At 42.0% G+C, this 14,225-nt stretch overlaps 1 protein-coding gene across 1 annotated transcript; it reads right to left on the bottom strand.

Annotated features, from left to right (window-relative positions):
- Positions 1–13,068: 13,068 nt before the first annotated feature.
- Positions 13,069–13,544, bottom strand: LOC121442100 (60S ribosomal protein L28-like). Its single transcript, XM_041643574.1, has one exon. It carries the CDS (start codon positions 13,542–13,544, stop codon positions 13,131–13,133), a length of 414 nt encoding a protein of 137 aa, XP_041499508.1. The 3' UTR covers positions 13,069–13,130.
- Between the last annotated feature and the right edge of the window lie 681 nt (positions 13,545–14,225).

Genomic DNA, 14,225 nt, shown 5'->3' with positions numbered 1-14,225 from the left:
ATCTAGTTTGTCTTTATTATAAGATGGCTTTTAAGCCTAAGATGGAGGCAGGCTGGTTCTTCAGCAGAATTGCTAGTTAGGATATAGAGGGAACGTGAGAAAGTTCCTTCCTACCCCTCAAGGAAAATATCACAAGCAAGGTTGTTAAAAATGGCCAATAAAGTGTGTAGTGGAGCACATCTTTAATCCCAGCATTTGGGAGGCAGAGACAAGCGGATATCTGTGAATCCAAGGCCAGCCTGGTCTACAGAGTAAGTTCCAGTACAGGCTCCAAAGCTATAGAGAAACCCTGTCTTGGAAAAAACAAAACAAAACAAAAAATGGCTAATGAACTATGCTTCAGTACAACTTTTCTGTGCTCTGTCTATAAGTAAAGATCTCTCTGATCAATCTCTAGCGCCCCTTCTACAGCAGCAAGTCCAAGCAATGTACCTTAAAAAGCTTCCTCTTCAGCAAGTGAATCGCTGTGAGTTTGAGGCCAGCCTGGTCTACAGAGCAAGTTCTAGGACAGCCAGGGATACATAGAGAACCTCTGTCTTGAAAAATAAGAACAAACAAACAAAAAACTTCCTCTTTAAGAGCAGAAATCTGTAGGAAAAAAAAAGAAATATACCAACACGAATGAATTCTCCTCAATATTTAACTTAGCTGCAAATTAAGTATCTCAAAGTACAAAAATGGCAGGACCACCTGGGAGCATTCCTTTTTCCTGATGTCTACACCCTCCCTCTCTCCAAGCACTCCTTCCTTGTCTTTCTATCTAATAAGCTCACCAACTTGTTTCCCTCTGACTTGTTCTGAAATTCTTTTCTGTGGCAGATGTCAGGAGCCTGGGTACACTCCATAAAGGCCCCAGAGTCTCAGATGAGCTCCCCATCCTACACAGTTGGCACCCCTCTGCCATATTTCCCTTTGCTAGTAACTTTAAAACTTCCAAGAAAAAGAAAGAAGGAGCAACTGAACACAAATTTGCAATGTAGTTCCCACCAACTCAATCAGAAGTGTCATTTTGGGCTCTAGAGTAAGACTTCATCTGTATTTCTTTGATGTGGGATTCCCCTCTGTATACTGTGAATATGTTTTATTAGCATTGGTTAATAAAGAAGCTGCTTTGGGCTTGTGGCAGGGCAAAATAGAGCTAGGCAGGAAAACTAAACTGAATGCTGGGAGAAAGAAAGAGGAGTCAGACAGAGGCCATGTAGCTGCCAAAGGAGACAGATGCCCAGGAACTTTACCGGTAAACCACGAGCCTTGTGGTAAAATTCAAAATAATAGGAATGGGTTAATTTAAGATGTAAGAGCTAGCTAAAAAAATATGCTTAAGCTATTGGGCAAACAATACTGCAATTAATATAGTTTCTGTGCGATTATTTTGGGTCTTGGTGGCTGGAAAAATGAACAAGCAGCCTCTGCCTACGTTTCTCCATGTATCACTGTGACAGGGTGAGACAAGGTTCCTCCATCTCATAGTCTTGCTGAGTTAAGTTATATCATATTCAAGTTTAACTAGAATATGATCTCCTTGAGGGAGAATCCATGGAAAATTACCCAGCTTTATTCTAGGAACCAAAGATCAGGATGTCCTAACTAACTTATCTCAGCTTCTGTTAAACTGCTTGTGTGTGCAGAATTTCCCTCCCCAGCTAACCACTTATCTCAGCTTCTGTTAAACCTGCTTGCTTCAAACTGCTTGCTTCTCAAGATGAACTGCAGCTTTGAGCAAGATGCCAAGATGTGGTTTATTTCTTTAAAAACCCATGTTCTAGATATTCTGGGCTACACATAGTTCCCCAAATGCCTGAGTCTGGTCTCAGATGGCTGGAATAGATTTTCAGTTGACTATAAAATGTATCTGAGTGGTCATCTCTGGTGGGCTACCCATAACAGTTACTATCTCTATTCCCTCTACAGATACACACACACACACACACACACACACACACACACACACACACACGGGGGGGGGGAGGCAGGTAAATCCTATTCTTTTTTAAATACTTCATTTATTCTTATTTTATGCACATTGGTGTTCTGCCTGTAGGTATTTCTTATTATGAGAGTGTCAGATCTTGGAGTTGCAAACACTTGTGAGCTGCTGTGTGGGTTCTGAGAATTTAGCCTGGGTCCTTTCTGAAGATCAGTCAGTACTCATAAGCATTTGTAGTAAGGAGGCTGCTAGGTTGTTCCTGACTGCCCAGCTAGCTTAGACCCGAAATAATCACACAGAAACTGCATTAATTAAATCACTTCTTGGCCCATTAGCTCTAGCTTCTTATTGGCTAACTCTTACATTAATTTAACCTATTTCTATTAATCTATATATTGCCACATGACTGTAGCTTACTGGGTAAAGTTCCCAGTGTCTGTCTCCAGTGGTTCCATGGCGTCCCTCTGACCCCGCCCTCTTTCTCCCAGCATATAGCCTAGCTTTTCCCACCTAGTTCTGTTCTGTCCTGGCCACAGGCTCAAAGAGTTCTTTATTCATTAGCCAATAAAAGCAACATATAGACAGAAGGACCTTCCACACCAAGCATTGAGCTATCTCTCCAGCCCTCCCCAACCCCTAGTGAATCCTATTCTTATTGTGCTTTCTGTTCTGGACCTTTAAAAACTATTAGTTTCAGGGCTGGAGAGATGGCTCAGAGGTTAAGAGCACTGGTTGTTCTTCCAGAGGTCCTGAGTTCAATTCCCAGCAACCACATGGTGGCTTACAACCATCTGTAATGAGATCTGGTGCCCTCTTCTGGCCTTCAGGCACACATGCAGACAGAACACTGTAAACTAACTAACTAACTAACTAAATAAATAAATCTAAAAAAAAAAATATTAGTTTCATGTATCTGTATGGGCTTATCCTCCACCTAAAGTTACCCAACTGTGATATACGAAGAATTTCTGTGATATACAAAGAATTTCAAGGCAACGGTGAAAGACATAAGGGAGGGGGCTTTTAGTTCATTGCTTTGAAGAAGGTTTGAGGAGACAGCCTTTGTTCTTGAGGAAGTAGGAGGTGGTTCTACAGTAAGTTATTTTAATAAATTTTATCTAGGGGGAAAGCAAACTACAGAACTAAGTCTGTAACTGGGTGAAATGTAGCAGATATAATATTGGCATGATAAACCTCTAATCCAAAAGAACATAATAGAGAGGCCCCAAAACAAAAACTTCATATATATGAAGTCAGATGATCTTCTGTTTCTGAGAATACATGATAGGCATAGGGATAGTCTTCTCAACAAATGATACCCTCCTGAAGAGGATGAAGTTTGGTCTTTAGTTCATACTATACTTTGTGGCAGAGGGGGTGTTCAAAATGGATTAAATGCCTAAAATTTTCATGACTTTAAATTTGGCAGTGGTTTCTTGGTTATGATAGCACACAGGTAACAAAAACAAAACTGAACAATTGAAACTCCATCAAAAATAAATAAATTAAAGAAACTCCTTCAAACTAAAACTTCACATTACAGGAAGCAAGAGTGAAAATAAAGCACCTGAGACACGGGAAAATAATGACAAGGCATATAACTGGTAAAGGGTTCCTATCAGGATATATGCAGATGTCTTACAGCAGCAGGGAAATGAGCAAACCAGCTTAAATCAAGGGACCTGAGCAGATACTTCTCCAAAGAGAATCCACAAAATGGCAGGGTGGACTGCGAAAGATGCTTGGCACTGCTTCTCATTAGGAAGAGCTCAGACTGCTGAGATATCATCGCATATATGAGATCAGCTGCTATAAAATACAATAAATATTTTTTGGGATTTTTCAATACAGGGTTTCTCTGTAGCTTTGGAGCCTGTCATGGAACTAGCTCTTGTAGACCAGGTTGGCCTCAAACTCACAGAGATCCACCTGCCTCTGCCTCCCGAGTGCTGGGATTAAAAGTGTGTGCCACCACCGCCTAGCTAGAATACAATAAATATTAAGAGTTCAGAAGAGAAACTGAACTCTTCTGCATTGCTGCTGGAAGTGTCAGATAATAAGCTTCTGTAGAAAATGGAATAAAAGATCCTCATAGGATTAACAATGAAATCAGTATCCAATCCAGATTTCTCTCTCTCTCTCTCTCTCTCTCTCTCTCTCTCTCTGTCTCTCTCTCTCTCTCTCTCTCTCTCTCTCTCTCACACACACACACACACACAAGAATTAAAAATGGAACCACAAATATTTGAACACCCATGTTATTTGCATCACTCACAATTGCCAAGAAGTAGAAGCAACTCTTAATGGCCACCAATAGATGAATGTATAATTCAGCAGGCAGACAGACAGATGGACAGACAGACAGGTAGGTAGGTGGTAATATATAGATAGACATACACATGCACACAATTATTCTGACATAGAAAAAGAGGGAAATCCTATAGCATAATATGATGAGCGTTAAGGTCATCATTTTGTTAAATAATAATTGAAATAAGCCAATAAAAATGAGTATGGTGGTGCATGCCTGCAATCCTTGCACTGAGGAAGCTGCGGCAGCAGAATCATAGTAAATTTGAGACCAATCTGGGTAAGAGAGAACATGAGAATCAGGGCTAGAAGGAAATTGTAAGTTGTTATTTGAATGGTATGTAGAGAGTTTCAGATTTACAAAATGCAAATGTTCTAAAAATCTGAATTTACACTTAAAAGTCATCAAAAGTGAGCATTTTATATTATATGGATGTCTTATTTGAGTTTTTATTGCTTTGAAGAGACACCATGGCCATGACAACTATTATAAAGAAAACATTTGAGGGTGTCTTGCTTACAGTTCCAGAAGTTCAGTCCATTATGATCAAGATGGGAAGCATGGCAGTGTACAGATAAATATGGTGCTGGAGCTGAGAATTCTATATCTTGCAGGCAACAGGAAGCTGACTAAAAGTCACGCCAAGGGAAGCTTGAGCAAAAGAGACCTCAAAGCCCACCCCACAGTGACATACTTCCTCCAACAAGGCCACACCTCCTAATAGTGCTATTCCTTTTGGAGGTCATTTTCTTTCAAACCGCCACATATTTTTTTTTTAAAAAAAAAAGCTTTATGTGATTCATGTGTGTGCATGTGTGTGTATACATGTGCGTGCTCACACATGCGTGCGCACTGTGTGCAGGCACCTGCTGAGGCCAGAAGAGGGAATCAGATTCCCTACAGCAGGAAGTTACAGGACATAGTGAGCTGACTAATAATGGGTGCTGGGAAGCAAACTTGGGTGCTCTCGAAGTTCAGCACATGCTCTTTATACTGAACTATCTGCCCAGGTCTCTGTGTGTGTTTTTCAATCAACTTTTTTTTTTTTTAAGTAACAGTCCTAGCTAGGGAATATGCTTGGTATTTTGTAGTTTGGACAGGTGTGATTACAGTCTCTCTATCTCCGTCTCTCTGTGTCTCTGTCTGTCTGTCTGTCTCTCTCTCTCTCTCTTTCTTCATTCTAATTTGTTTATTTGAACCATCGTTTGAAGTCGATGATCTGAACTTCTGATCCCCCTGCCACCACCTCCCAAGTGCTAGGATTACAGATGTGTGGCTCCATACCCAGCTGAAAGCTTAATTTCTTCCCTTAATTCCTTAAGATATCTGTAAGGTGTTTATGAGGGGTTCAGTAAAGAGACTGGTGACATGGCTGCTCTGTGGTATGGTTGGGGGAAGGTTTCTATTGTGTGTAAGAGAGAGAAATATCCAGAGGCAACTAGAAGAGTCCAGAACACAGAGGAAAGAGAGCAGACAGGACATGGTCAGAGAGGAGAGAATAGCAGGAGACAAGAGAATGGTGGAGACACACAGACACACACACAGACACACACAGAGGAAAGAGAGCAGACTGGATACAGCCAGAGAGGAGAGAATAGCAGGAGACAAGAGAATAGAGGAGACACACACACACACACAGAGAGAGAGAGAGAGAGAGAGAGAGAGAGAGAGAGAGAGAGAGAGAGAGAGCGCATAACTGAAGGTAGGGGGTATAGAAAGAGCACACTCTGAGGTGGGAAGGCCAGGATACTGCTGACTTGACTTTGAAATGTGTAACAAGTACTTATGGGTGGGACTGAAGGATCTTAGCCTCCATTATGGGCTTTGAAACATAACCACATGTATATGTCAATTGAGCCACATTATCTCTTCTTGGCAGAGGTAAGGGAAATGCCTCCTCTCTGCAGGTGACCAGTTCTACATGTACCTGAGAAACGCTGGCTTTTATCTAACTGCCAGAAATCCTCCTATAGTCCAGTTCAAACTTACTTATGGATATTGGACTGCCTGTGAGACCTAACGTAAGGTCCTTCAAGAATGGAGATAGGAGACATAGTTAGGCTGAATACCCTCAGAGCCTGGCATTCATTTCTGAAGCTTATTTTAATAATTCTCTATTTGTGCTTTTAGACACGAGATGGCGCCATTTGCCTTTATGCAAGAAACCACTTCTCTACACCTCCGATGGGATAGTTTTTTGTTTTATCTTACTATATTTTATTTTGTTATTTTTTTAAATGAATGAATTAATGAAAAACTACCCACTAGGGTGAAGATTGACAACATAACTGTCATTTATACTTGCTGGGAGAGGGAAAATCAGTTTCCTCCAATTGAGTGGCATCAACCTCTCCAGGGCAGGCCTCATGTTTAGGAGTAGTTGACCAACAAATAATGAACTGCACAGTTTGTGTGTGTGTGTGTGTGTGTGTGTGTGTGTGAGAGAGAGAGAGAGAGAGAGAGAGAGAGAGAGAGAGAGAGAGAGAGTGTGTGTGTGTGTGCATGCTTGCTTTTATTTGTTACAGTTTGGGCTTTTTGTTTTCTTCTTTTTGAGCAGTTTTTATTTTGTTTTCTTGGTTTTGAGGGGTTTTATTGCTGTATTGATTTTTTTGTTTGCTTTTTTGAGAAAGAGCTTGAAGCTGGGTGGGTAGGGAGAGGAGAAGATCTGGAAGAACTTGAAGAGAAGAATATGATCAAAATATATTTTAACTTTTAATTGTTTTACATAATAAAAAATAGAAAAAAGAAATCAATATTATTCTATATCACTAATAGGTAATTAAAAGATGTACTTGAAAACAGAGACCTAATAATAAATGTCGATATTTGATGGGTGTTTGTAACATGATTTCTCAGTTATGCAGTGGCAGGTACATATAATGGTGCAGAATATTATAGTGAATTGAAACTTCTCTTTTATCCAACTTTAGCGATTACTTTTGTCCAATATTCCTTCATTAAAATGTCAAATAATTTCCCTCCAAAAAAGAAATAAATTAAAAAAAGAATCATCAGCATACTGAGCTCAGGGAAAGAAATGCTGATTTTAGAGAGGCGTCTTGGTTACTCCTAGTCAAAGAAAGGAGAGGTTCTTCCCTTGGAACTGATCTCTCTCTCTCTCTCTCTCTCTCTCACACACACACACACACACACACACACACTCACACACTCACAGTCACTGTTTATCTGCTTATTGCATCATAGATAAGCCAGCAATCTTGATTCATTTCCCCCTCCTTCCTCTCTCTCCTTTCCTTCATTTGTCTTGAGACAGAGTCTTGCTAGGAGTCTCCACCAGCTTGCTATCTGGGAATGCATTGTGTAGATCAAACTGGCCTCCTAGTCATGATGCTGCCGACTCTGTCTCCCCAATGCTGGGGTTACAGGACAGAAACACTATACCTAGCTGCTTGATAAGCACTGAACAATAAGAATTTCGCTAAGAGATCAAGCCATCAAGGGTGGGGTGGCTTGAATTTTTCAAAAGTGCCCTTTTTAAACAATATAACCAATCCCATGAGGACACACATCGTACAATACTCTCACTTTTGGGTTGTTTCTGGAAAAAAAAAAAGCTTCATTTTCATCCTTAAGAGTACTTGCTGTAAATGTACCTCTCTTCTGGGCAATTGGCAAAGAAATTTTCCCTCTCTTCCCTCTTCTCCTCCCCATCATGGTCCAGAGGCGAGTTCCCCTTTCTATTTTCAGCAGATTGGCAACGCTCTGGCATCCAGAGCTGTACCAGTAAATGGCAAGTTCTGCTATTTTGTTCTGCTCATGTTCTCTTCTCTTTCTTTCTTTTTCCACTTGGCTTGTTTTGTGGGTTTTCATTTATTTATTTATTTATTTATTTATTGACACAGCTCATTCTGAAACCTCAGCAATCACTATGCAGCCTATGCCAACCTCAAACATGGGCAGCCCTCCTGCCCGAGACTCCCCGCTGGCTGCGGTTACAGGTGCCTGCAATTAGACTCTTTGTGGGACTTAAGATCCAGGAGAGGGCCTGGAGACATGGCTCAGCAGTTCAGAGTGCTTGCTGCTTTTCCAGAGAACTGGGGTTTGGTTTACAGCATCCACACTAGGTAGCTAATAGCTTCCTACTCCAGCCCCAAGGGATCTGACACCCCCTTCTGACTTCTGCAGGCACCTACATACGTGTAGCATACACTCACACAGACACACACATAAGTAAAAATAAATCTTTTTTTAAAAGGGCTAGGACAGCCATAAAGATACACATGAAACATACTCTAAAGATCCCAGATGAGAATGCTGCACAAAACCGCGAACGGGCAATGATGCTGCACTTGGTTACTTTGCCTGTGTTTGTGAGAAGGCAGGTGCCTGGGACATGGTGGGCTTGGATTTAGTGTGGCCTTTGAAGAACATGGTCTGAACCTGGTGGGAACCTCAGCCTGGATCTTGGGTTGCGTCTGTCCTGCTACTTACCAATGTATGATCAAATGCTCTTACAAAGGCTCTCAGCTTTCCCTCTTGCATAAGCATGGCTTCATAGCGGGTTGTAATAAGAATTAACTTATCCATCCGTGTCTTATTCGTGGGAGAAAGAAATCCCAAGCGACACTAGATAGCAGGGTCTCCAGACGATGAGAAGCTGGAGTGCAGGTGAAAGTGTGGCTAGGAGAAGCGACTGGCAGTGGTGTGGAAATGAAACTGTTGAATGAGATGAGTCACTATGCCCAACAACCCAAACATTCAGTAGTCATGACGATTACAGGTGAGTGGATCTAAACCATCTACCCTGCTACAACCACATCCAAAGTCCAACTATTATTTCAAATTCTGATGGTGCCACACTCCTGTAATCTCAACATTAGGATGTTGAGAAGAGTATTTCAGGTTCAAGGTCAAACTGGACTACATACCTAGCAAGGCTTGTCTCCAAAAGAAGGGTATATTTTTTAGAGATTTGTATTTTCAGAGAGGTATGTCGATCTTTCCCTTGAAGTCCATTTATTGTCAATAATCTGAGGAAATCCTTGAGTTCCACAGAACCCTAGGGCCAGATGTGACTCACTGGAGTTGAGCACCTCATTGAGTTCTGTTTTGTTTTGTTTTTTATTTTTTGTTTGTTTGTTTCATTCTGTTTTCTGAGACAGGGTTTCTTTGTATAGCCCTGATTGTCCTGGAACTCACTCTGTCAACCAAGATGGCCTCAAACTCACAGAGCTCTGTTGTGGGCTACTACTTTAACCATGTAAAGATGTGTTACATTGTTTGTGCTGCATTTGTTCAGTTATGTAAAGATGTGTTGCTGTTTCACCTTGTCTGCTTAAGACAGCTGATTGGTTTAATAAAAAGCTGAATGGCCAATAGCAAGGCAGTAGAGGGATAGGCGGGGCTGGCAAGCAGAGAGAATAAGTACAAGAAGAGGAGAGAGAGGAGAGAAAGAGGGAGAAAGAGAGGGAGGAAGAGAGGGAAATGCCCTGAGCCAGCCAGCCAGGCAGCTGCCAGGCAGACACGGAGTAGGACATACAAAATGAAAGAAAGGTAAAAAGTCCTGAGGCAAAATGTAGATGAAGAAAAACAGGTTAAATTAAGCTGTAAGAGCTAGTGGGACAAGCATAAAATATGACAGCATTCATAAAAAATAATAAGTCTCCATGTCGTGATTTGGGAGCAGGTTGGTGGTCCCAAGACAGTCTGCTACAGAGATCCACCTGCCTCTGCCTCCCAAGTGCTGGGATTAAAGGCACGCGCCACCACGGTATAGCTGAGCACCTCACTGAACAGGGACAATTTAAATGTTTGACCAAATATCCATCTCTTTCCACTAAATTTGCAAATTTAGCATGTAGTGTTGTCCTTCTGAGAAGCACTGGGGCAGAAACTGATTAGTGACCCCTAGGTCATGCTCTCACTTCCTGTTTTGGTTCTGGGAGGAACTGGTAAAGAGCGTGAGATGAACTGGTCAAGGGACACAAGAGATGTTTTCTGTTCCATATCTTGTTTTGCTGAATATGTTTTACATAGATACTCTCTTCTAATCTTTTCCCAGACAAGCAGAGTGCAGGGGAATGGCCACGGCCCTTCTTTCCCACTGTCATGTGTCCTATACTTTAGTTTGATTCTGCCATCTATTTCTTGAATGATTACAGCTAAAGCAAATAAGCTTTGTGTACGTCAGTGTCCCCATTCAAAGAAACAAAGCTAGTTATGTCCGTACTACCATTCTCTGAGGATTTTAAATGATAAAAAACAGAAATTCTGTAAACTACGGGTCCATCTTCTGATGGGTTCCAAACCCTTCTGTATTTTATTCTTCTTAAACTGCTAAAAGACTGTCAAAGCTTGGCACCAAATATGCCCTCCTCCTTCCTCTGAGGGCACTGCAGTCACAGTAGCCAAGACCTCGATGCCCATCAGTAGGTGATTGATTGGGTAACAAATGTAATAAATGTCCACAGTGAAGAAGGTGTATTCAGTTATAGGAAAAAAAGAACTATGTCGGCCTGGCAGTGGTGGCACATACCTGTAATCCCAGTACTCGGAAGGCTGAGGCAGGAGGACCTCTGTGAGTTTGAGGCTAGCCTGGTCTGCAAAGCAAGTTCAGCTAGAGCTGTTACACAGAGAAAACTTGCCTAAAAAAAAAAAAAAAGAAAAGAAAAAGAAAGGGAAAAAGGAAGAAAGAAAGAAAAAAGAAAAAGGAAAAAATTAGATCATTTTTCAAGAAAGTAAATAGAAAAATAGAAGTAGAGATCATGTGTTAAGCACAAGAAACTGGTCTCTGAAAGACAAATATTACATAATGTCTTTCATATGCAGAGCTTAGATTTAAATCATCTGTGTGCGATGGATGCACAGATACATATAAGTGTCACATATATATGAACACACATCTATACACACATCTATACGACATGAGAGCAGAGAGGCGACTGCGTGGTCATGAAAAGTATAAAGGGTGGTAGAAGGGGAACAGGAGAAGGTAACGAGAAGAAAGAATATTTCAAGCTTTCTCTTATGTGTGAATCTAGGCCAACTACCTATGAACGTAGATGTACTCATCCATGCAGTTTGTTTGAGCACTTGGTTCCTGGCTCATGGCGCTATTGCTGCTTGTGGAGTCTGTGGGGTTTGGACCCTAAATGGTAGCAGGAGGTCAGTTGAGGTGGGCCTTGAAGATTACATCCATCTCTAGTTTTTGGCCTGAGTTTTGCTTCCTGGTCCAGTTGCCCACTGAGGCTCTATGACATACACTGCTGCTTCCTTGGAACCCCTCCTACCGCCAAGCACAATGGGCTACAATCTCTAAAACCATGGGTGATAAAGTCCTTCCTCCTGTGGGGTGTGGTGGTGCATGCCTGTAGTGCCTCTGCAGGCAAAGGCAAATAGAAGTCTGCAAATTTGAGGCCAGCCTGGTCTACTAGCAAGTTCTAGGCCAGTCAGGGCTACAGTGAGAACTTGCCTCAGAAAATAAAAGACTCTTTTCTCTTAAGTTTGTTCTGTCAGATATTTTGTCACAGTAATGAGAAAAATATACATATGTACACACACATATATGTGTGTGTGTGCACTTATGTGTATATATACATATATGTGTATTCACACACAATCATGGGAGCAGAAGAGGGACTATTTGGAGAGAGAGCCAGAGGGAGGTGAAAGAGGTCAAGGAGAATAATGGGGTATGAATATTAACAGAGTATAATTATGATAAACATGTATGAAAATGTTATAATAAAATCCATTATTTTGTAGTCTAAAAACAATTGTAACAAGAACAGAAAGAACAGTGTCCACTAGGTGCCAGCATAAGCTTGCTAACATCGCTCTTGCCTTGACGTCCGGTTTGTTTCTAGATAGGCAGAGTAGCAGAATGCTTGCACACGACCACTTCCCCCTTTCCAACAGTTTTGTGGACAAGAGCAAGAGAGAATTGTGAGCTGGGTATTAGAACTATAGAGTAGGCTGGTAACTTAGATACAACTGGTATCTAAGTATTTAAAAGGCAAGAAATGGCTCAATGGTAATCAACCAGTAAATTTCTTGGGAAGTAGAGCCCCACCCAAATGTCTTTTCTTTGGAGAGAAGAGGCTAGTTTGCTTGAGATAGGTTCTTGCTTTGTGGCTCAGGTTAGCCTTGGCTATATATAATGGATTCTAGGTCAGCCAGTATTAGAATGAGACCTTGTGTAACAGCTTGAATGAAAACGTTCCCGGTATGCCCAGTTGGTGGCGCTGTTAGGAAGTTCATTCTTGTAGGAGGAAGTACCTCACTGACAGCAGGTTTTGACTGTTTAAAGGTTCCCACCATTTCTATTTTGTTTCATTTCTATTTTGTTTTTCTACTTGGTGCTGGACGTTCAAGCTGTGAGAGCTCAGCTTGCTCCCCCAGTTGCCTCGCCTGCTGCCATGTTGTCCCGGCCATCGTGACCTCTAACCCTCTGGGACAGGGAGCTCAAGCAAACTCATTTTTCCATAAATTGCCTTGGTCATGGAGTTTTATCATGGCATCAGAAAGGCTGCTGATACACCTTGCCTTGTGAAGAAGAAGAGAGGAGGAGGAAAGTGGAGGAGGAAAGGAGGGAAAGAAGGAACGAAGGAAGGAAGAAAGGAAGGGAAAAGGTCATAAGAGTGCACCCGTAGCCAGGTAGTGGTGGTGCACGCCTTTAATCCCAGCACTTGGGAGGCAGAGTCAGGTGGATCTCCGTGAGTTCAAGGCCAGCCTGATCTACAAGAGCAAGTTCCAGGACAGGCTCCAAAGCTACAGAGAAGTGTTAAATGGTGGTTATGTCTGTAATTACCAAGGGAGTAGGTGGGAAAGTGGTAACCAAAAGTAGAATTCAACATTTTTTTCTACATGATTTTTTTTTTTTGATGGTTGAAAAAAGTCAGTAGACTCTTTATTGCTTCTGGGGTGTAGGGCTCAGGAGCTCTTGGTGGGACGGGTCCGTTTCCTCTTCACCACCACAGGCTTCTGGCTTCGTAGGATGGCACTGGCCCTGCGGATGGCCGCCATGCGCAGATCGGGGCAGTACTTGTTCTTTCGGATCATGTGTCTGATGCTGCTCAGGGTGGCCCGTGCATTCTTGTTGATGGTGGTCCTTACGTAAGAAGTACCTGGTTTGCGCTGACCGGATCTGCGTTTCATGACCACCACGACCCCTTTGCCGTCGGCCACGGGCTCCACTCCCACTGTCTTGCGGTGGATCAGCCCGTTGTAGCGCAAGGAGTTACGGGCTTTCAGATTATTGGGTTCGGTGCTGTACGTCTGCTTATTCCTCTTGATCAGGAAACTGGAGCAGTTCCAAACGACCATCCATTGCAGATGCGCAGACATGGTGGCGCCTTTTCTTCTATGGCGGACAGAGACGGAAAACTCTACATGATTTTTTAAAACAAAGGCTGTATTAACTAATAATTTCTTTTAATTATTACTGAGAATTGAACCTAGAACCTCATGCATTGGAGTCAAGGACTCTACTACTGGGCTACAGCCTCAGCCTTTCATTAATGATATCTGTATTTAAAAAAAAATCAAAGCCAGGAGTGATGGTGCATTCCTTTAGTCCCAGCACTCAGGAGGCAGAGGCAGGCAAATCTCCATGAGCTTGAAGCTAATGTGGTCTACATCATGAATTCAAGGCTAGTTAAAGTTGGAGCGTGAGAGCCTATGTTAAAAAAATTTTTCAAATGAAGTGAATAACTTGTATGTGGAAAACACAATTCATAGCACGATCAAAATACAGCTTTTTGCCTTTAATGACCCATTTAAAGTTCACCCGGTTTATTCTTCTTCTCACATTACCTTCCTCAAAGCATCGTCCAAGAGCCAGCATGACCGACACTTGTTATGCCCAGTTTGTGGAGTCTCCCAAAAACTAGCAAGGAGACTGAGTCCTGTATGTAAAAGCAAAGAGCCTTTATTCTTATTCAATTTAGGGCTAGGACTCTCCGTGTGTCCAATGCATTGGCACAACAGAGAGCCCTGAGCTCAGTTGGGGTGGGTTTTTTTTATAAT

Source organism: Microtus oregoni, unplaced genomic scaffold (genome assembly GCF_018167655.1).
Source record: "Microtus oregoni isolate MIOR12 unplaced genomic scaffold, Mior012 000086F_ref0000336, whole genome shotgun sequence".
Lineage (NCBI taxonomy): Eukaryota > Metazoa > Chordata > Mammalia > Rodentia > Cricetidae > Microtus > Microtus oregoni.
Note: the sequence above shows the minus strand (reverse complement) of the source record. Positions and strands in the feature narration are given on the sequence as shown.